Source organism: Vulpes lagopus, chromosome 18, assembly GCF_018345385.1.
Source record: "Vulpes lagopus strain Blue_001 chromosome 18, ASM1834538v1, whole genome shotgun sequence".
NCBI lineage: Eukaryota > Metazoa > Chordata > Mammalia > Carnivora > Canidae > Vulpes > Vulpes lagopus.
The window spans coordinates 41,661,814-41,685,255 of NC_054841.1; the positions used below are offsets into that span (position 1 = coordinate 41,661,814).

Genomic DNA, 23,442 nt, shown 5'->3' on the forward strand with positions numbered 1-23,442 from the left:
TATTATTTTGGAGCAGCTAATGGCAGAAACTTTTTTTTTTTTTTTTTTTAAGATTTTATTTATTAGAGAGCATGGGTAGGGGGGAGAGACAAACGGAGAGGGAGAGAGCGAATCCTCAAGCAGAGTTCTTGCTGAGCAGGGAGCCCAATGTAGGGCTCCATCCCAGGACCCTGGGATCATGACCTTAGTCAAAATCAGATGCTTAACGTACTGAGCCCCCCACGTGCCCCCATTGAATCCTTTTAATAAAAGAGAATTAGATCAAGCTCTTGATTACATTTTCTGTAGTTATTTAATTTTTTTATTCAAATAAACTACTACCCTGTAGGGTTTTTTGTTGTTGTTTTTGTTGTTGTTGGTTTTTCTTTTTTTTTTTTTTCCTTTCCTTTCCTTTTTTTTTTTTTTTTTTTTTTTTGAGTTGTATTACTGGTAAAAACAATGCCCTAGGTGTTAGGGGGAAATGAGACCTGGGCAGTATCTAAATTTTAATTTATACCTAAGGCTATGATTCAGGCATCTTTAGAAATGGACAATTTTTTGCATGTACAGTAAATTGATCATTTTTCTGTTTCAGTATTTCCTTGAACAGAAGTTTGAATTTGTATTCATTGTATACTTAATGGGAAGACTACCTTTAGACTAATGTAGATTTTTGTCCCATCACTCTTATGAATACATAAGGAGGAAAAAGCAAAATAGTTTTTTTCCCTAAAGCTGTCACATTTAGAATCTGACTCTTATTTGTATAACTTTAACTTAGTTGTCAAGTTCATTTACTCCTGTAAAATTACTAGAAAGAGGACTGTGCTCTTGGGATGTTAGAGCAATGCCAGTTGGCTATTGCATTTTCTACTTCCTTACTCTCAGGGACTCTCCTTACTATGTCTCTGAAAAGATTTCACAGATGCCCCTGCTTTGAGTGTTATGAGAGGAAGTAGAAAGGTCAATGTGGGTGGAGTGGGGAGAGGAGAGTGAGAGGGGGATATATAGGTCTTTTTAAGGACTTGTAACATAAACTCTGAAATGGGAAACTCGAGATTTTTAAAAATTACTTGAGATTACAGTAAAATTCATTTTTAGTGGTTTTTGGTGAGTGACCCAATTTCATGAGTTTTGACAATTGTATACAGTTGTGTAATAACCATAATGAAGATACAGAGTATTCCATCACCTGTCTGAAAGGAAGGCTCCCTTTGCAATCATCTGTTCACCAGCCCCCAACCCCACCCCTGAACCTAGGCAACCACGTTCTGTTTTCTTTCACTATAGTTGTACCCTGTCTAGAATGCTTTTGGGGGTGTCTGGCTGGCTCAGTCTGGAGCACACAACTCTTGATCTCAGGGTTGTGGGTTTGAGCCCCATATTGGGTGTAGATTACTTAGATTTTAAAAACATCGTTAGAATGCTTTTGAAGTTCATCTCTATTGTGTGCAACAGAACAGTTGTAATGATGGACAGGCATTTGGGTTCTTTTAATTTGGGGCTGTATAAAGAGCTTATGAACATTTACATGCAAATCTATGGACGTGTTCTGTCAGAAGATTTTGATCACAGGAGTGACACCTGATTACTTCTGAAAGCTTTTTATTTTGATACAATTTTCAATTCATATCAAAAATGCAGAAATCGTATGCAGCTCCCACGAATGTTTCTGAACCATTCAGGAATTCTGCTGCCTTGATCCTCTGTTATCCCTTAATATTCAGCCAGCATTCAATCTTATATTTTGCTCATGTCTCAAAAATGACCCACAATTCCAATCCAGGATCATACCACATGCATTGTCTCTTCAGTGTCCTGTCTGTGCCTTGGCCTGTCCTTACTTTTCATGATCTTACTGGTATGTAGAGATATCTCTATGTCTGCATTTGTGGCTGCATCTATATAATTAAAGAATGTATAGCAGTACCTCTAAGCTGCAATCGGACAACACAGTTTATTCTGGGCTTCCCCCTTTCCTTCCTTGTAACTCCTCTGCTCCCAGTGATGGATGCGTTTACTTATTTGCTTAAATCTCCTGGAATGTAATCAAACTCTGGAAAGCAAGGCTTCAAGAGGGAAGAGGGGTAAGAGAAAAGGAGCTAAGTCCACTTTGAAGATGGTGGGATGAAGCTATGATCTTCAGCCCTTCCTCCCCTTCCCAGTCTGGGAGTTGCCAGGAGTTTCCAACGAAGTAGACAATGTGCCCATCTCATGTAGTGGTTCTCAACTTCTCACTTTAAGGCTGCAGATTGTTTCCAAGTGCCCACATCTCATCTACACCCTGTATCAATTAAATCCCAATCTCTAGGTGTGAAACCCAGTCAGCAATATTTTTAAGGTCCTTAAGTGATTCCAGTGTGAGCTAAGAACTAACAAAGCAGATTTCTATGTTTCAAAATAGGTTATAATGATTAGTTCAAATTGTATTTTTCAAAGGCAGGACATTAATAAGTAGAAGATGGTGCAGGAATGGAAAGTGTGCAGGATGCCTGGGTGGTTCAGTTGCTTGTGTCTTGACTCTTGGTTTCAGCACAGGTCATGATCTTGTGGTTGTGGGATCGAGCCCCTGCATCAGGCTCTGCTCTGCAGAGTCTGCCTCAGATTCTCTCCCTCTTACTCACACTCACTCTCTCTCAAATAAATATATAAATAATCTTAAAAAAAAAAAAAAAGGAAAGTGTTGCAAGAGGCTCACATCTCCATTTTCAACTTTAAGGCTTTAAGTATAGTCTGTTGGGTATTTAGCAAGCATTTTGTCCTTGGGAATATTGTATCCCAGTAAAGATCTAATGAAGACTGTGAAGCCCTGGCTTAAAGCGTGTGCTGTAATTGATTTGCCCTTGAGCTGTCCTTCTCAAACTGTCCTGTTCTTCCAAATCACTTGTGTAGTTTGTTAAACTGTAGATTGATCCTAGTAGGACTGGGGGGAGGGGTGGGGTTTGAGAGGCTTTGTAAAGTGACGCTGAGGGTGCTGGGTTGGGGACCATGCTTTGGAGGCAAAACCTCAGTCTCTGCCCTGATGGCTTAGTCAGTCTTGATTAGGACGTGTTATGAACCTCTTGAAATCTGGTAAAACCTAACGGCCTTCCTCAGGGAAAACAAAAATAAAACCAAAAGCATTCATGTATACACCTAAGCATACAATTTCAATGAATATCTATTTTTGAGTACTAAGGGTTTTTCTAGGTGTGAATAATGATAGAGCAAAGAGAAAACTAGACAAGTTAGACAAGTCTCCACCTCCTGGAGCTTTCATTGTGGTGTCTGGAGACAAATCGTCACCATGTAAACAAACAAGGCCTGTCAGGTAGTGACAAGTGACGAGGCAGGGCACCGCGGTCACACGATGGACAGATTGAGCTGAGGAGTGCAAGAAACCAGTCTGTCTGAGGAGACATTTTGTCCAGAGCCCTGAGTCCCAGGCTATGGAGCAAGAGCTTCCCCGGCATTAAATAAACTCCGGAGGGCCGGAGGTAGAAATGAGCTTCGAGTCTTCCAAAGACAGGAGCAGCTGGTATGGCAGGAACTGGGTGAGGCAGAGAGTGACAAGGAGGTGACTTGAAGGAGCAGAGGGACCAGATCACGCAGGGCCTTGTAGGTCACAGCTTCCACCCTATCCCCTGCCTAAACCCATTGTTCAAACCTTAAAGGAGCCCCTACCCCCGTTTTAAGAACTACAGATCGAGAACTAATTCAGGAAGGAGAGCAGAAAAAATGTCATTTGGGGATTAAAGGCTCAGAGAATGCACTGGAAAATCCAGAGGAAGGAGGTGAGCCTGCTCAGGACTGAGCCCCTCCCCGGACCCCCAATATCTTGCAGGGCTCCAGGTCCAACTGCTCACTATTGTAACTTTAAGTTCCAAATTGCAAAACATTAGTTTCCATCCCATCTCTGCATCTCTGCCCGCAGCAGAATGCTAGGACATCCCAGGCCTGCTGCAGGTGCTCTTAGATGGCTTAACATCTCTTTTCTTTCTTTACTTCTCCACCTTCCAATAACCAATAATGGCTTGGTGTAGCACCAGCCTTAGCTTGCTAAGTTGCTTTGATGGCTTGGTGGTGGCTTTATTCCACGGTTCACTCTGCCTGGGGGGGGGGGGGGGGGGGGCGAGGCTTGGACACGGTGTGGCAATCTGAGTTGGCGCAGTCCCCATTTCTGCTAAGTGCCTCTTAAATGGCAATTGTCTTTTAACTTTCCTGTGTTGAGGGCTGGCTTGAGACCATCACAATCTGTAAAACAGCTGCCTGATCAGGATTAAGAACATTTAATCAATGCTTCAGTTTTCCCAGAGACCCTCTTAGGTTCCTAGATTATAGGAAGGAAAAACACACTGGCAGCCTGCTTTCAGAAATAATTTCTAATTTATCCTTTCCTCGAAGTGAGACAGGAAATGATGAATTTAAAATCTCAATTCCGGGGTGCCTGGGTGGCTCAGTCGATTAAGCATCTGCCTTCAGCTCAAGTCATGATCCTAAGGTCCCGGGATCAAGTCCCACATCGGGCTCCCCATTCAGCTAGGAGCCTGCTTCTCCCTCTCCCTCTGCCTGTCACTTCCCCTGCTTGTGTGTACATGCGTTCTCCATCTCTCTCTCTGTGTCAAATAAACAAATAAGTAAAGCCTTAAAAAAATAAATATATAAAATTGCAGCATGCATGCAGCTACCAAACACTTGAAATGTGGTGAATGCAGTGGAACATGGAACTTCTCATTTTTATTTAATTTATTGGTTTAAATTTTTAAACTATACTCAATTGGTATACTGGAAAACTTTTCAATGTGTTTGGAATATAGTTAATATGAGAATCTATTTTTCAACTATAAATTTTATAAAATCAAAACACTGATCAAGTGTATCTTATACAAATTTAGCATCTGAATTGAGATACATTGTAAATGTAAAATTCATGAGTGTCAAGGACTCATAGAGTATAGGGCAGCACGGGTGGCTCAGTGGTTTAGTGCCTGCCTTCGGCCCGGGGCATGATCCTGAAGACCCAGGATCAAGTCCCACATCAGGTTCCCTGCATGGAGCCTGCTTCTTCCTCTGCCTGTGTCTCTGCCTCTCTCTCTCTCTCTCTCTGTGTGTGTGTGTCTTGCATGAATGGATGAATAAAATCTTTAAAGAGAAAAAAAAAAAACAAGCACCCTCTTCCAAAATTTAAAAAATAAATAAAAAATAAAGAATATAAAATACTTTGGTAATAATTTTTATATTGATTATGTCAAAGTGGTAATTTTTTATATAATAGTTTAAATACAGGGTAGTGTTAAAATTAATTTCAGCTATATCTTTTTATTTTTTTAATGTGGTTATTAGAAAATTTTAAATCCCTACTATGTGGCTTGTAGTATACTTCTATTAAACATTGCTGACTTAGACTAAGACCTAGCAGCACTGGACCCAGTCCTGCTGGAGAACCTTTAGATAGGGTGCTTAAGAAAGGTGGCTCTGGCCTTTGCTGGGCTGTAGTTTCTTCACCCATAATGAAGATATTGAATTAAACAAGCTTCCAAATCCGGGCCAGCTGTATAAAAGATTGTCCCCTGAAATTACACACACATAGTCACACCCCCACCTCCAAATAAAACCTTTTTTTAAAATAGTACTATATTTGGCTTTACCGGTTTATCCTCAGTTTTGTACAAAATTATTTTGTAAGTTGAATGCTTGTCCTCATCTTGGGAGGTGACTGTATTTTGCAGGGAGGGAGGAGGAGGTTCGGCTCTGAAATCTCATCATCACCAAGTTTACAGAGCATCCTGACAGAGACCTCTATTCTAGAAACAATGAGGGGGATGGGAGTTGTGAATCTTATGAAAGAAATACCAGCCCCAAACACTAGAAAAAGCAGCAGCCTATTTTCTGTCTTTCCTCATAGAAAGGAAATCTTTGGGGGCAGGGAATTTTTTTATTCATCGCTGCATCTCTAGTGCCTAGAACAGTGCCTGGCACACAGTAGGTGCTCAATAAATATTTGTTGAATCGACAGAGCTGCATATTGGCACGTGAAGTGATTTCTAGCAGCGCCCCTCTGTCCATCGGAAAGATTCCTGGAAGCAGGGAGAGGCTCCTACCCAGGAGCATTTTGAGATTGAATTTCAAATGTTCCAGAGATGAAAAAAAGATTGTTCCATTCTTTCCAACTCACCTATCTCTTCCTTTCCGCATTGATAGGGTCTAGATGTGTGTAACAGCTCATGTGTTACAAACCATGTCTGCCTCAGAACAGACTCGACTTCCAAATATCCTATCATGGCTGATTTGTAAGCTTAAGCATCCTTGATTTAGCTATTAAACAAATCCACATGTTTATTAATTGGATTCGTTTCAAGGAAAATTATGTGTCCTAAGGATATCAATCTCACAGTTTCAGCAGATTCCTACAGTTAGTACATCTTTGCTCATAAGTTGAAAGAAATGAAAATTGAGCTTAAAAATTGTTTTAAATGATTCAAAATTCTGATACTTCTTTCCACAGTGCCCACAGCTGAAGTGGCTTTACCAGTGGTGGGCTGTCTTGGATATCATTTGTGTTTTAAAAAAAAGACACCGAGTTTGAGTCTCCTTGGAAAAACAGATGCAAATTAGCCCCTGGAGCCCAGCAGCTGTTATGAAAGCAGAGGACTGGTGGGCTCCTTCCCATTGGCTGGGGGGATTTACCCAGATGTCTGGCTTCCACATAAAAGATAGGAACCATTGCAGTCAGTTTCCACTTCCAGTTAAAGGACGACAGCAAAAACAGCAAAAAAAGGAAGATGGCAAGACTATTATTACTTTTTCTCCCAGGTCTTGTGGCCATATGTGCCGTGCGTGGAATATTTATGGACAGACTTGCTTCCAAGAAGCTCTGTGCAGATGATGAGTGCGTGTGTAAGGACATTTTTATGCCTTTTGTTATTTTTCTATTTATATAATTGAAAAAAAATCTGCTAATAGTCAAAAATCTGGTTGGGCTTTAAGTGAATCTTCTCTAACGTCTATGTCGTTCGCATTGCTTCTCCTGGTCTGTACCTCTATCTTACTACGAAGAATTCTCTTGGTTAAGATCCTGTTGGGTGCAGCTCTCATACCATGGCTATGGCACTCTTCTTCAACTGAACAGGAGCTGTAAACTGAGAGTTATTACTCACTCTGATTTCCTAGTTTTCTGATATGCTTGGCCTTTTTACTGTTAGAAAAGCTAGGAGACTAAAATGTAGTCATTTCAATGTGTTTTTTTTTTTTCCTTCCAGATACTATTTCTCTGGCCAGAGCTCAAGAAGATTACAATGCCCCAGACTGTAGGTTCATTAATGTGAAAAAAGGACAGCAGATTTACGTTTACTCGAAGCTGGTAAAAGAAAATGGAGCTGGAGAATTTTGGGCTGGCAGTGTAAGATGAGATCCTTACAAATATGCACACATCTTGACATATGTTGCTCTTAATTTTTTCTCTATGACCTACCTTCAATACATTTTAGTCTTTAAAACTAGCTCTTAAGAACAATGTAGAAGTTGTAAATGCAAGTTGCACAAATTCACATGTATTTGCTTTTCTTGCACGTTGAAAAAACAAAATTTCCTAACAAGACCAAACACAGGTTTATGTGATGTGTTGGCAAGAACTAGGCAATCACGTGGGGACTCGAACATCCCAAAGAGTTTGAAACTTACTCAAATGTTTGAACAGGTTTGCCAAGTAAAGGCATGCGTGTTGGCAGCCAGTCTCCACTTCAATATTTTAAAGGAAACTAACACCCTCTTCAGTTCCAGAGAATCTGCTTTCTTCAGTGAGAACCTGCTGGGGTAGGCCCTCCGGAGGGACGAGGCAGGGCTGATTTCCTGTCTGCATTTGCAGATCCACAGATAGATTCTCAAGTAATGAAGAATTAAATCTTAAATTCACTCCAGTATCTGTGCCCTTGAATTTTTAACGACTGAGAAATGCCAGTTCTTTAAAATACAAGTATCTATTTAGTTTCTTTCTTTTTTTTTTAAATCTACCTACTTTGTCTATGGGTTCCAAAAAGATTTTGGGTGGCTCACAAGATTGCATAAAATAAATGCTCAGTGAGACTGGGAAGAACAGGCCGCAGAAGAGCAGATACACACTTTCTGTGGGTTGATTTAATTGCTGTGAGTGAACTTCAAATTCGGGTCTGAGGCCCCTGGAGCCCAGAGTAGAAAAGTGAGGCATTGCCATTATGTAATTCTCATTAACAGCACATGTGATGCCAGAGGGTTTCTAGAAGTGGACTCCCATCAGCAATGCCCTGACTGTTACTCTTCTGGGTGCTCAGGTTTATGGAGATGACCACGAGGATGAGATGGGAACCGTGGGCTATTTCCCCAGCAGCTTGGTGGAGGAGCAACACGTGTACCAAGAAGCCACCAAGGAAGTCCCCACCACGGTAAGTGTCTCAGAGCAGGCCAGAGGAGGCCTCAGACTCTGGGGTCATGCAGGTGTCAACAGTGCATCATGTCACTTACAAGATGTATGGAGCAAACCCCTCACCTTGCAGTGGGTGCTTCCCTGAGACTGGGAGCTTTGGGAGAGCATTTACCACTACTCTAGGGTTGAAAGGTTACTGAACTTTCTCCACTGGCCCCCTTTTGTTTTTAGATCCAAATTATCCTGTTAAAGAGTCCACATCACAAAGAAAAAAACTAAAAAGTGTTAATGGACTCTTAATTGATGTTGCATTTATTTACTAAAACACTTGGGCTGGGAAAAAAAATGGTACCTGTATTTAATTGACTCAAAACATCCTAGAAAAAAAAATCTTTAGATACTTTATTTCTGTGGTAGATTCTACTTACGTTTGAAAAAGAAATTATGCTGTTTCCAATGCCCTGGGGTCTTATGAACCCCAGAAGAGAAATAAAAGATCCCCTTTGAGCTACTTTGCAGGGTGGTTGTTTTGAAGAGCTTCTCCTAGAACTAATTGCTGCGTGACATGATGCAAAACATTGCCCAGCCCACACAAACGGGACTCGCCTGTCATTACTTCTCAGCATTGAGCTTGAAGGTGTCCAATAATCACAAATTAAAAGTGTATTTGAGAACCTTCATTTTTAAGTAGTTTTTGACTTAAAGTGATAATTAGATCATATTCTTTGGGGTTCAACCTTATTTAAATTCCAAGTTTCCCTTTGATTACCTATGATTTTTAAATAAAGAAACTACCTTTGTTTTCAGGCCCTGTCGCTCAGTTTAATCTTGTTTGTTTTTTTTCCAGGACATTGACTTCTTCTGTGAGTAAGAAATTAGACAAACCTGCAAATAGAAAGGAAAAACTAAAAAAAAAAAAAAAAAAAAAAAAAAGTCCCTAATTCCTGACTTTTGTTTCAAGGCTGTGTTACCTTACAGGCCGGCTGGGCCTTCAGCGTCAGAGGTGGCAGATGGCAGAGGGGGTTCCACTCAGTTTTCTGCTGGCCTGGTCTTCCCACCACCTGGGCAGGGTGACGTTCAACTCAAGTGGGAGAACTGAAAGCAGAAATTATGTTTCAGCCTAGAGAATCTTCTCTTCCACAGGGCTGCATACAGATGATAGTACATTTGTATGACTTCTAAATCGTTCTTGCCAGCTCTTTGGCTCCTTATACAAACTTGGTAGGTCACAGGTCTTCCCTTTGGACATGCTGTTTTGTAATTATTTGTCTCACTGGTCATCATTTGGAGTGTTATAATGTACCCAAAGGGGCTAAATCCTCAAGGAGTACTCTAGGATTGTTGTTACTTTTAATATTTGATGCCTTTGGGTTGTGAAACTAGTGGCAGTAGAGGGGCTGTTTGGACTCATAGATATTTAGAGTATGCCTTTTGTTTTTAAAAAATAAATCACAAATTATTTCAATTGAAATTTATCTTCTAATGACCAATTTACCTCTCCCCAAATTTTAAATATGTGTGTATGTAATAAGGATGGAGCAGCTTATGAAATATTTCTAATGGAATAGTTTCCCCTTCATATGTGCTGTTACTGCAAACATTCGAGTTTCAAGTTCAAAGACTAGGTGTGGGGGGTGGCACAGAAAGTCTATGGGTTGTTTCTCTACTTCTCTTTCAACTTTGAATATCCTCTTCCTGTGCAAATTCCCCCAGTCAAGGATAATGTGTGAAGCAATCTGGTAAGGGGATTGGTGGTCCCAATGGATGTATAAATTTTTCTACATTTAATTGGATATTTGCTTTGATTGTGTATTCCTCGTATAATTCTTTTTATGTAGTCATGAGTCTTTGTTTACATGTAATTAAAATGCCTATGCTCAAAACAATTCCTAATTTCTGACTTAAAAAAATTGTTTTAAGACAGTTTTCACCTCGGGGTGTCAAAAGTCATGGAGAAGCTTGGAAGTGGGGTTAGTCTTCAGTTTTCTGTGGTCTGTTCATCCCACCAGCATGAGGAGGTGGGCATTTAGGACAAGTTGGAGACTGGGACCACCCGGGGTCATTTTCCCAGTGCTGTCTACTGTGGTTTGGGGTGAATATATTTTTGCCAAATTCCTATGGGATTCCACCATGTGAAATGGTACTCCAAAAGAAGCCCCCTCAAACCCAAACCTACCAGTCCACTGTCTCTGTCTTACTGTACTCCATACAATGTTTCAGGAAGCATATAGGATGGTCAGCACAATTTTAAGGTAAGAGGCATTTGGTCTACCTCTGTTTCATCTGCCTCTCACTTGCTGGCTTCTCTATTCCAGGTACCCCATTATCCCTCGAGACACCCAGCACCCCCATGGCACTCCCATGGCCAAAGCCCCCATGCATCTGGCCTCATGCTTCCAGCCTTCCTCCCCAGGCACAGGGCTCTGGGCCACAGTCCCTCCTGGAAGCACCTGGCTCCCACGCACCAGAACCAGTCTCATCCAGGACTTTTGAGGTCACTGATTGGTTTCCATCTCCTGGGGGCCTAGCTGCATCCACAGAATGAAAGCACCTGCAGGGACTTTTAAAACACCGTCTAACCATTCGAAGATAAAGTGCCACCCCGGACCCAGAGGCAGCTTGGGCCTCTCCTGGGAGCTGGTTAGAATGTAAGGGGCACGCTGCAGACTCTCTGAATCACAATCTGCATTTTAACAAGACCCCAGACTCGAGATCCATGTATGCATTGTAGGGCAAGAGAAACCTCCTTCTACCCTCCTTGGATCTCTGGCGGGGCCTCAGAATTAAACTGACATAGACAGATTATCAGGAGAAAAGCATGTGTGTTGAATTTAATATTTTTACATGGAGATGGGAATCTTCAAAGAGAAAATGAAGACACAAAGAAGCCATCAGAGCCACATGGCTATATACCTTTTCAGACAATGAATAATAAGTTGTGTACATGACAAGACAAAGTGGCTCGGACTCAGGACAGTAAATTGTGGCCCAGTGACTAGGAATGTACAAGGAGACCTGTGGAAGATAAAGGTGATTTCAGCAGGTTTGTTTGTACAGGCCCATCCCAGGGCCAACTCCCAGTGCCCAGTGATAAGAGCATTCTCTTCCCAGCACACGAAGGGCACCTTCCTCGTGGGAAATTTTATGGCCTGTTTTAGGGCAGAAAGGGGGAGGTCAGAGAGCCCTTCTGGCATCTGTGCTTTCTCAACCGCATTCAGCTCAAAATGATCAATATGCCACAGTGACATCTTTTGGGGTAGCGTGCTCTGAATCCCTGAATCAATATGCCACAGTGACATCTTTTGGGGTAGCGTGCTCTGACATGAGAGGTTATGAGAAACACTGATTTTAGTTCTCTCCTCTCATCTGACACATAAATAAATGAAAAAAGCTTGAGTACCTGAGAGTTGATGCAGCTCTCCCAAGGTTAAACAGGCAGGGTTTCAACATTCCTTTTTTTTTTTTTTTTTTTTAAGGATTTTATTTATTTATTCATGAGAGACACACAGAGAGGCAGAGACACATGCTTAGGGAGAATCAGGCTCCCTGTGAGGAGCCTGATGCGGAACTCGATCCCAGGACCCCAGGATGATGACCTGAGCCAAAGGCAGATGCTCAACCACTGAGCCACCCAGGTGTCCCAGGATTTCAACATTCCTAACCCGGTATCCCTACCCCATGTTGCAGGCACTGGCTCAGTAGTCTGCTCGTCTCTATGTTAGAGGAAAGGCAACCTTGGGGTGGAGAAGTGAGAATCTGGGGGACAATGAGGCCTTCTAGGACCCATTCCCACTTGGAGAATCTTCCTTCCCTCCCTCAAGGAGCAAGGGTATCTTATCCCTCGAAGAGGTTCTCAATCACTGACATTGCTGCTTGGCAACCTCAGGAGCTCAAGAAATCTGAGACTAGGCCCTGGGAGGGCATGGGGAGACAGGGAAAGAGGTAGAGCACTCCAGATGGGTAGGTGGCAGTTTCCTGAAGCAAGGGACATAACACGAGGTTTGTTGTGGCGGCTGCAAGGCTGTTCGGGCCCACTTTGAGGGTCAACTGTTGGTCACGTCCTCTCTAGGACCTCCCCCAACAGACATTAAAGAAAACAAAAAACCCCAAACAACTGGGCCTAGGGATTCCTGAGGGAATTCCAACTTGTAGGTTTCCTCTGTACTCCCAAGCTGAAGGGGTGTGTGTGTGTGTGTGTGTGTGTGTGTGTGTGTCCTGTGGTGTTTAAATTTTTCTATATAGTTGTCCTGTTTCCTCTTGGGAGAGAAATAAGGATTTCACCGTCCTTTATGTATATACAATGGAACATTCCTCAGCTACATAAAAGAATGCAATCTTGACATTTGCAACCACACGCATGGAGCATTATGCTGAGTAAGATAAGTCAGGGGAAGGCGAACACCAATATGATTTCACTTATGTGGAATTTACGAAACAAAGAAACAAAGATAAAGGAGACAACCCAAAACACAGGCTCCTTTTTTAAAAGGACTTTTAAAGCCTTTTTCAAAAGATTCTTAACTATAGAGAATCAAACTGGTGGTTGCCAGAGGGGAGGTGGTGGGAGGTGGGGGAAGTAGGTGCTGGGGATTGAGAGGACGCTTACCGTGACGCACCCTGAGTGATGTACACAGCTGTTGAAGCACTATGCTGTACACCTGAAACTAATTTAAAAAAAATAGTATTTCCTCATCCCTGACCTCACAGAACATGGGAGACAATATGCACAGTGGCCACAGGTAGTCGAGGCAGGTAGATTTCAGGAGCCAATTTAGTGCGAATCGTGAGAGTTGGCCTCAAGCAGATCTGCTCGATGGGGTTAGCAGAGCAAGATGAGAGAAGCGGTGAGGCCCATCAGAGGTGAGAAGAGTCGGGGCATAGTAGACACCAGCAGGCAGTAAAAAGAAATGTAATCTTGTTTGAGGGAACTGTGTAATTGGTGGCTCAGAGGCGTCCAGGCGACAGAGCCCGGGGCACTCCGGAGCAAGGTAAGGTGGGCTGTTGCTCCTAGGCAGGCCGTGCATGCTTGAGTAAGGTTCTGACCTTGCTGGAGCTCGGTTTTCTTGCCTATCAATGAGGTAAACAGCATCTTTCTTGCTGGGTCTCTGCGAGGCATAAATATAATGTGGGGTGAAAAAAAAAGGGGGCAGCCTGGGTGGCTCAGAAGTTTAGCACAGCCTTCACCCCAGGGTATGATTCTGGAGACCTGGGATCGAGCCCCACGTCCGGCTCCTTGCATGGGGCCTGCTTCTCCCTCTGCCTGTGTCTCTGCCTCTCTCTCTCTCTCTCTCTCTCTGTGTCTCTCATGAATAAATAAATAAAATTTATAAATATATATACATATACAAATATATACATATATAATGTGGGGTGTAAAATAGAATACAGGGGGCTCTGGGAGTGGGACCCCTAAATGGCAGCCAGTAATATCTGACCCGGGGGGTTGGAGGGAGGATGGACTTCCCTCAAGGAGCTGTGCTGTAATCTGCCAGATGCTTCACTGGTAAAAAATTATAATTTCCCATTCAGGCCATCTGGAATTTCTAAATCAAAGATATTTCCAGATTGCATACTTTTTTTGTTGTTTAGTTTATTAAAAAAAAATAAACCTGAAATTACCTGAAATAATCCATTAGCAATTTGGTGACATGGTACAGAGTATATGAGTGTAATTTTGATGAGTGGTCCACAGGCCCTCATTCACCCCGATGTGTGAGGGTCACTCGCATCCCACTAGGGATCCCACCACACCTTATAAGAATCAATATATTGGGTTCTCTCTATATTTTTTACCTTTGAGACCTACAGCCAGATGGGTATCAGTATGTAGATTAATCATATTTAGGCTCAACAAGGTTGCATTGTCTCATTTGCATAAAGCCAGCCTGGCAAGGATGTCAATAACAACATCTTTTGGGGAAACTATTATTATTTTGGAGGGGAGGAGGGGCGGAGGGAGAGGGAGAGAGAGAATCCTGAGCAGACTCCGTGTGCTGAGGGCACAGCCCCAGGCAGGGCTCCATCTCACAACCCCAAAATTACAACCTAAGCCAAAATCAAGAGTCAGTCACCCAACCAACTAAGCCACTCAGGTGCCACAGAGTATGAGATTTCTTATTGGCTACATCTTTGTTATGATAAACGATCCTACAATAAATACAAGTGATTTTTATAAATATAAGTTGTTTTGGCTATATGTGGTGGTTTCCCTATATTATGTTGAAACCAAAGGACTGACTGTAATGTGAATTGTTGTAGACTTGAGACCCCTTGGGGCTCTTGCGCGCCATGTGGCATGATGGCTCAGGCTTCTGTCATTTGTGTGGCCATGTTCATGTCACTGAACCTCTTGCCTCCCATTTAAGTCATCTACACATAGGAATAATAATGCCTTTGAGGATAATAATAACTAACTTTGGGGGGTAACTATGGATTAAATTAAATGAGATACAGTATGCAAAATCACCCAGCCCGTACACAGTGGGTGTGTAGTCAATGGTAGTAAAATTCACTTCAAAATGAGAGGATTTTAAAGCGTTTTTGAAAATTTGAAGAACTGTACTTCTTTTGTCTAGTGAATCAAAAGTATATCTTTAGCATCTTTTCTTTCTAGAATACTTTCTTAATTTTCCTTGGCTTTTGGAAGTTGTATACAAGGCATCCTGCAAATACTGAGCATGAAGATACGAACACACATGCACACATACACACATGCAAAACTTGGCGGATGCTCTATCTAATGTGTGCGATGGCACATCTCCCCTGCCTTCGTTATCAGCGGAGCGTCTCTGGTGCTCTGTCAAAGAGACATTTAAAAAACACCTGGCAAAACAGAGCCCTAGTGCTCTCCAATTTCCAGCTGTTCCCCCCTACACCCTCTTTTATCCTTGGAGAATGTTGCAAATGGCAGCTGGCCATGGGATTCTCTGCCCTATCTGGTGCCCAGCCAATAGTGACTTGACTTGACTCCTGAGTGTTTGTGATTGTGATATATGCTGGAGATGACTAATAAATAAGTGGCCAGGAGCCCTTTTGAGTAAAACCCTTGCAGTACTGCAGAAACTATGAACATTGACCTAATTATCCAGTCTATAGATTTGGAGGACACCTCATTTTCAGAGTACAAGCTTTTGAATTCCCTTTCTTGGCCACTTCCCCAGAACAAATATCAGCAAATGGCAAGAAAGGACAATTTAAGGCAGGGTTTTGATCATCCCAGGAAAGCACTAGGAACTCCTCCCTGCAAGTCAGGCAGCATATCGCTGCTAACAGCAAGTCTTTTTGTTAAAAGTCATACCTTTTGTTCAAGGAGGAAAGTGGTTGGGAATGCTACTTTTCCTTTCTGCAAACCTGTAAGAGGTTAATCAGAATCCACAGCAGGTATTAAAATCAGAGACCTATCCTTTCCATTCCTGACCTTGAGTTGTGTGTTTCTTTTTTTAGGATTTTATTTATTTATTCACCAGAGACACAGAGAGAGAGGCGGACACATAGGCAGAGGAAGAAGCAGGCTCCATGCAGGGAGCCCGATGTGGGACTCGATCCCAGGACCCCGGGATCACACCCTGAGCCAAAGGCAGACGCTCAACCACTGAGCCACCCAGGTGTCCCCTTGACCATGAGTTTATAAGACTCTTTCCTAACCAGGCCTGGCAAGATTTTTCAGACTTGCCATGGGAAATGGAGTAACTGGGGTGATTGTTGGAATGTCAGGCCTCAAGTTAACTTTGCCAGAAACAACTAAGTTATTGGGGCCCTTGCCTCTTGCCCCAGATGCTTTTGTGAAGACAGTTTGTGTGAAAAATATTGGAGTCACAGCTGACTTAGCTCATTGTCCGCAGCATGACTAAATTCAGCAGCAGTTTTTGTGCAGTCAAGTTTTAGAACACTCTAGTGGATTTCATAAGCTTAGGAGAAAGATAAGTCAAGGTGGCAGTGCCTTTAGCATCACCCACTCCTGACCCTAGATAAATGGGGGCATTTATTGCTTCTTGTGTTTATTGGCTTGAGGAGATGCTTGTGCCCCCATGGATCCGATTTAATACAGGGAGATATTAAGCACTTTCATGTAGTATTTAAAAAAATCTCTGGAGGCAGCGAGTATTTCAGCTCTGAGTGGAGAGAAGAAATAGGAGTGAGCACCAGGAAGAAAATCTCATTTCTTCAACAATCAGCCTCATCTATCTGAAATGATGAGGGGGGGAAAAAGTAAGAAAGAAATTACACAAGCTAATACTATTCCATGTTCTATCCTTGAAATACAATTTTGGAGACTTTAAAGGCCTTCTCATGTTACAATGTCTGACTGCATCGCCTGCAAATACCACCGTCTATCAGTAATTTAATCGGGAAAAGAGTATATTGATCCACACGCTTCAGAGAATCCACCTTCTAACCCATCATTAACAAAGACAGAGAATGCTCCCCAAGCTGTGATTTAAATATTTTTCTAAATGGAAATGACTTTTCTGTCACCCGTGAGCAATTGTTTTAATCATTTCTTTGCAAGCTGTGCTCAAGTGAGTGTGTTTGGGAGGTAAAGATGAGATGGTGATGGTAATACCCACGTTCTCTGCCTCTCATCTCTTCTTATCCTCTGTTCCCCCTTTTCCTATTTGCTTCAGCAGGTGAATTTATCCTGCCTGAATGCTTCAGTTGGGTTGGGAATATTAACCCCTTTGAGCAATTCTATGTCAAGCTTGGGGACTGGGGTAGGGAGGTGTTGGGGGCTGAGTGGTAAGGGTGTGGGAGAGGTAGGGGGAACCCAGGTCAGCTTTGAGATTTCTACAAACCAAAAGCAGAACCCCTGATGTGTAGTCCCTAGCTGGCCATCCACCCACCTGCCTGGACCCCAGTCACAGGGGTTCACAGTTCCCTCCTCTCTCGCCAGCCCCTCTGGTGACAAAATGATTTAAGGCTCTTTTTGTCTGCCCCTAGATCTTTCCCTGAGCCTAGGATCCTAGTAATGATTAATACTGCCACACACGGATTAGCAGAAAAAACTTGAGCCTTGACTCCCAGGGGTTGCACGCAGGCATGCTGGTTCCGCCACCAGCCTCAGCTGGGCCCACCGGGGGCAGCAGGCAAGAGAAGGAACAGTGGGTTGGCAATGCTGGTCTGTCCTGCAGGAGAAGGCCACTCTAGGTGAGATGTGTCCCCCGAGCCTGCTATTACCCGAAGCAGGCAGATAGATGATCACAGGAGAAGAGAATCACTATTTCTTGAGCGCCACCTGTATACCAGTGTCTCCTATGAGGCTCTTTAGAAGCAGACCCTGACCTGAGGACTGGTTTACAGTGATCTATGGGGGAGTGACTATTCAGGGGAAAAGGGAGAAGGTAGCAGGATAGGGAACGAGTTCAACAAGGGTGTAATAACCTCCAGCAGGGTCCTGTGGTGTCCAGCTCCTGCCTAATCCTACTAGGGCCTCAGTGGGCGGCAGGAGGTGCCTCAGAGGTGGTCTGGACCCATCCAGAAAGCTGAGCTCTCTTTTGGCTCACTGTTTTTGTTTTTAAAGATTTTATTTATTTATTCATGGAGACACAGAGAGAGGCAGAGACATAGGCAGAGGGAGAAGCAGGCTCCCTGCAGGGAGCCTGATGCCGAACTTGATCCCAGGACGCCAGGGGTCACGCCCTGAGCCAAAGGCAGATACTCAACTACTGAGGCACCCAGGCGTCCCATGGTTCACTGTTGATTAAGGTCAGTGGTGGGGTTCATCTCATCTTGGCTTTCCTCCTTGATCAGCTTCCACGGGTCCTGAAACTTGATGTGCACGTCAGCGGTCGTGGGGAACTTTGGTGGGATCAGGGTGACACCCAGTGGAGAGCTTGGGATCTGGCACACGGAGAGACGTTTCCAAACTTGAGTCCGCAGCCCCGGATATTAATCAGTAGGTGAATTTTGAATGAGTGACAAATGCTAAGAAGGCCTGAGCAATTATCTTGCTCTCTCTCTCTCTCTCTCTGTTTTTCTTATTAATCTTTTTTTTCCTTATGTAATCTCTACTCTCAACATAGAGCTTAAACTCACGACCCCAAGATCAAGAGTCCCATGCTCTATGGACTGATCCAGCCAGACACCCTATTTTCTGAATTGTAATGAACCATTAGACAGAGCTGGATCATCCTGACACACAAGCACCACACCTTCTGGAGCTGTGCTTGTACAGAGAGAACCTCCATTCTGCAATCAGCTTGTTACAAATGAGCATCAGCAATTCCCTTTCTTCATAATCTGAAACACCGTCTTTTTGCTTCATGCTCTGACTGTGCACGTCCTCGCTCCTGATGTCACATTTCACAAAACGCCCTTTATCAGCTCCAGGAAGGCTCAGGGCGAGTGAAGGGCTGACACGTGATGTGATGGGCACTGAAGGCTATTTTGCATTTCTTCCTACATTCCTTTCAGTCTCCTCTAGGAGATTGCTTAATTGCTTTTCAAACAGCTATCATGTCCTCCTAGCTTTACAGCTTCTTCCAGAAGATGATTACAATGTCCTATTATTTTTCAAGCCAAAATAGTGCTTCCTTACCCCTCAGTAATGTATGCACCGTCAATTTCAATAGCATCGGCTGTCTTTCCCCAACATGAATCTCTTTTTTCCCTTTATTCCCCTCCTTTGCTATTGTCATCCTCTTTAACCTTTCTCGGAAGAGCTTCTGAAGCACACAGATATATTTATGGAGTATCTGTACATTTGTGGATGCAATTGATGGGGAGCAGAATATATCACCCCAAAATATGCCACCTGGCATATCGATTATTTTGAATTAAAGTTGCTTAAGAAGAAGCCATTGTAAGAAGGACACTGACCCTCCTCTGTCCCCCTGAAAGCAGGAAATAAATTCCCTGTGTGAAGGATACTCTCCCAGCACCTGGCAGGGAGGAGGCATCCTGATCACCAGAGATAGAGAATTCAGGATGGAGAAGTCTGCATAAACGAACCTGGCTGCCACTTCCCTAACTAGCAACCCCGACCCCAAACCCCTTTGTTTTGTCAAATTTTCGCAAATTATTGCTTCTTTGTCTAAAAGGCAAAAAGCTGCCAGCTTTGGTCACTTCTCTGAGTCTCATGCCTCTATGAGTTCCTGTGTATATGAGACTAAATCTGTTTTTCTCCTGTTAATCTGATTTACGTCAATTCAATTATTAGGCCAGCCAAAGAACCTAGAAGGTAAGAAGGGAAATGTTTCCCTCCCCCACACAATTAAAATTTAAACACTCTCCATTTTGTCTAATGTTGACATTTCTCATTTCTGGAAGCAAGAATTTACTTAAACATTAAAAACTATATGTGTGATGTACTTTTCAGTGCATACTTCAGTCCTGAGAAGAGGAGAAAGATACCGTGCAGCTCTCTCATCTATTAGAACTGTGGGTTTGTTGAAAAGAGACATGTAATTGGAGACCTAAAGCCTAATTGGAAATGTGTTACTTTATCTCATTCCAGAAACGTAAGAGAATGTAGACTTTGGAAAGAAGACTGAATTTAACTCCTGTTTGTTATGGCTCACAAGCTTGAATGGGGCTTCTGTGATAACTATTTTTTGAAGTTGCTGATGAATTTAAGTTTAAAAGAAAGGAAACATTCCTGTCCTTCTCTTCAAAACCTCCTGCCCTCATGTGACATAGTATTGCTTTTTTTTCTTTTTTCTTTTTTATGATTATTTTTCAAAATGGACACTCTGAGCAACGGGAAGGTATACGATGGCTAGAATACACACTAGGGGTTGGAATTTGGATTTGGGTGCTCCGGATGCCACATCCCTGAGGCTCCTGAGAAGGAGGGTGAAAGAACTGAGTGAGTTGTGAGATATGAGCTTAATTAACGTTGGGCAAGCATCAGAAGATGCCCCCAACTCCTGACTTGGGGCTTCTGTGGCACAGGCTGCATGAGAGTGTGGCTCAGACTGGCAGGCCTGCATAAAGTTTCTTGGTTCCTGCCCCTCCGAGTCTGTCACCCAGTCTGTAGCAGGGGACGCAACTAGCCATGGGACAAATAGCTTAGGCCACTCTGGTATAGATGGAGAAGCTACAACGATGGAGAGGAAGAAGAGCTCGTCTCTCAGACTAGCCAAACGAAACTGAGTTCCAGGTGCCCCCAGTGATGACTTTCTTGATCCAACACCCTCAGTGCCTGTCTTGTCACTCACCTCACTTTCCCACACCCTGACTCTGATCTCTGGAATCATCTCCCCAAGGAATTACTTCTGCTCGTATCCCTGTTTCAGGGCCTGTTTCTGAATCAAGACAAAACATGTGTCCAGAACATGAGAGACTCCTAAGTCTGGGAAACGAACTAGGGGTGATGGAAAGGGAGGTGGACGGAGGGTGGGGGTGACTGGGTGTTGGGCACTGATGGGGGCACATGATGGGATGAGCACTGGGTATTATGCTATATGTTGGCAAATTGAACTCCAATAAAAAACAAAAACAAATAACAAAAAACAAAAAAACATGTGTCCGGTTCTGTCCTTAGCAGGCAGGCCTCACTCAGGGGAGCTGGAAGCAGAACAGGACGTGGGCAGGGGGCCTGGCACGCAGAGGGGCAGGAAGTGATGAGGCCGGGCCATAGGCCTAGGCCCAGGGGTACCCAACCGCTAGCAGAGCCTGGCACACTGAGTGTCTGGGAGTCTGACCCAGAAGATTTACAATTCCTTCCTCCTTGGGGAAGAGATGGTGGGAGGCAGAGTGGTGCAAATTTGGGATTTCCCTCAGTGTCCAGCCGGCCCAGCCCTGAGAGAAAAGCCAGAAGCCAGAAGCGAAAGATTCACTTTGAACCCGCTCGGGTTTGTCCCTGGCTGGGCCCACATCAGTGTGGCAGGTTAAGCTGCCTGTGCTGGGCACTCCCCCGAGCTCCCATCCGGGCAGGGGGACAGAATCCGATTTGTCTCTATTTTATGTTCGAAGCTTCGTGTGCCGTTCCCGGCCACCGCTCGCTCTCAGGTCCGTCACGCCAGGACTTAACTGTTCAAACAAAGCCGCGCTCCCTTTCGTGCCCCTCCCGGTAGCAACACGACTCAGGGCTGCGAAAATCTTGTAGTGCCGCCTTCCGGGTGTATTTTATTAAAAGGTAAGATTATGCTCGAAGCAAAGGTCAGGCACACATTTGCTCAACGCTTCAGTCCTCAACCGGCTGGGGAGTATTTCCTCTGGAAGCTGAGGAAGACGGCCGCCAGGCTAAGACAGGCCTTCACTTAAAGGTCAACCCAAAATATAATGGGAAAGATGAAAACAGTTGGAAATAGGCTGCTTCTTCTTCTTCTTCTTCTTCTTCTTCTTCTTCTTCTTCTTCAAAGATTTTATTTATTGGGGATCCCTGGGTGCTCAGCGGTTTAGCGCCTGCCTTTGGCCCAGGGCATGATCCTGGAGTCCCGGGATCAAGTCCCACATCAGGCTCCCAGCATAGAGCCTGCTTCTCCCTCCTCCTGTGTCTCTGCCTCTCTCTCTGTCTATCATAAATAAATAAATAAATAAATAAATAAATAAATAAATAAATAAATAAATCTATTTTTTTTTAAAAAAAAAGGATTTTATTTATTTATTCATGAGAGACACAAAGACGGAGAGAGGCCCAGACACAGGCAGAGGGAGAAGCAAGCTCCGTGCAGGGAGCCCGATGTGGGACTCAATCCCTGGGCTGAAGGCAGGCACCAAACTGCTGAGCCATCCAGGGATCCCCCCCCCCTTTTTTTTAAAGGGAGACTGGTTCTAAGTAGAGACTTGCTTTTGCTTTCAAAGTTTCAATGATTCACAGTCAGTTTTAGAAACACAGTTGTTCTCTGAAACAAATGGGTAATTGAGGAAGTGCAGGCACAAATTTAAGCAGGAGGAAGTGACCAAGTATTGGGGGTGCCAACACCCCCTTTCCCAACACCACCCAACCAAGTGCTTTGCTTCTTCATGACACCTGCTTTCCAGGTGCTCTGATGTTCTGGATGGTTAGGCCCAGGGTCCCATTTCCCAAAGGGACAGGTGGACTGGGGACTACAGTAGCTACTTTTTTTTTTTTTTTTTAAAGACAGTGAGAGAGTACGAATGGTGGGGAAAGGGACAGCAGGAAAGGGGGAGAGAGAATGTTAAGCAAGCGCCATGCTGACACGGGGCTTGATCCCATGACCCTGAGATCATGACCTGAGCCGAAATCTAGAGTCAGATACTCACCTGACCAAGCCACCCAGGTGCCCCAAGGTAGTTATTCTTGAATCTGTTATGGGCCAGATACTTGACATTGCACAGGTGCCAGCAGTGCAGGGCCCTTTGGCTAGAGGAAGTGATTACAGAGACCAGCAGGTCTCTGGGGAGAATACGCAGGGTTGAGAAACTCCCCAATTTTCCTATAGCCCCACATGTAGGAGATTGCCCATACTTGGATCAGGCTCCAGACCATGCATCCTTATTTCATAATCAAGTGAATGATGAGGTGCGGTTGCTGTGTGGTGCTTTCCCAAGCCTTGGCCATGCCCTCCCATAGCATCCCCAGTAGCTTTGCTCATCATTCGATCTAATCAAACCCTCTCTGAAACCTGTTGGACTCACCACGTGGTATAAAAGTGGCACTCTGATGTACCTAGCTTTGACAGGTGGTTCTGCCTGTCTGAGATTTATGGTAGGTAGTTAGTTAACTTCTTCAAGATTCATTGGTACTAGTTATGTTTTTGGAAATACTGCTTTATTGATTGGTAAGTACTTCCTGTAACCCCTCAAGTGTCCCTTCCCTGACATCCTATCTCTCAAGGTCTTCCTCTGGGATCACCAGGATCTCCAACAGTTAGAAGGTTCATTAATGCCTAAAACTGCATTTGCCCTCAGGATTCTGCTCCATCCTGACAGAGAGAGTAATACTGTTTGACAAGCTAGTCTAGCTAGCTCCTAGACACTACTATTGCACTTTTCATGTGAGACAGATAAATCACCCTTTAAGCTGCTGAGAATTTGCTTACTTGCAGCTCAGTGAATTCCCCACTGATAAGTGCGCTATTTCCAGGACCATGCCATGTGTGTGGCCTACACTCAGTTATCCGAGTAACAACTTGGGCATGTGGTCTAAAGGAAGGAGACTAAGAAGCCTGGCTTGATTAGAG

General features: G+C 43.8%; 1 protein-coding gene across 1 annotated transcript; it reads left to right on the forward strand.

Annotated features, from left to right (window-relative positions):
* The first annotated feature begins 6,740 nt into the window (after positions 1-6,740).
* OTOR (otoraplin) lies at positions 6,741-9,227 on the forward strand. Its single transcript, XM_041732335.1, has 4 exons — positions 6,741-6,855; positions 7,218-7,357; positions 8,265-8,375; positions 9,204-9,227. The coding sequence occupies exons 1-4, from the start codon at positions 6,741-6,743 to the stop codon at positions 9,225-9,227; spliced, it is 390 nt and encodes a 129-aa protein (XP_041588269.1).
* The last annotated feature ends 14,215 nt before the right edge of the window (positions 9,228-23,442 follow it).

Bases quoted from the DNA above. Each gene is read 5' to 3' on its own strand.
- OTOR (XM_041732335.1), top strand. From the start codon at position 6,741: ATGGCAAGACTATTATTACTTTTTCTCCCAGGTCTTGTGGCCATATGT. The intron at 7,358-8,264 runs GTAAGATGAGAT...CTGGGTGCTCAG, and splicing joins GAGAATTTTGGGCTGGCAGT to GTTTATGGAGATGACCACGA. The intron at 8,376-9,203 runs GTAAGTGTCTCA...TTTTTTTTCCAG, and splicing joins CCAAGGAAGTCCCCACCACG to GACATTGACTTCTTCTGTGA.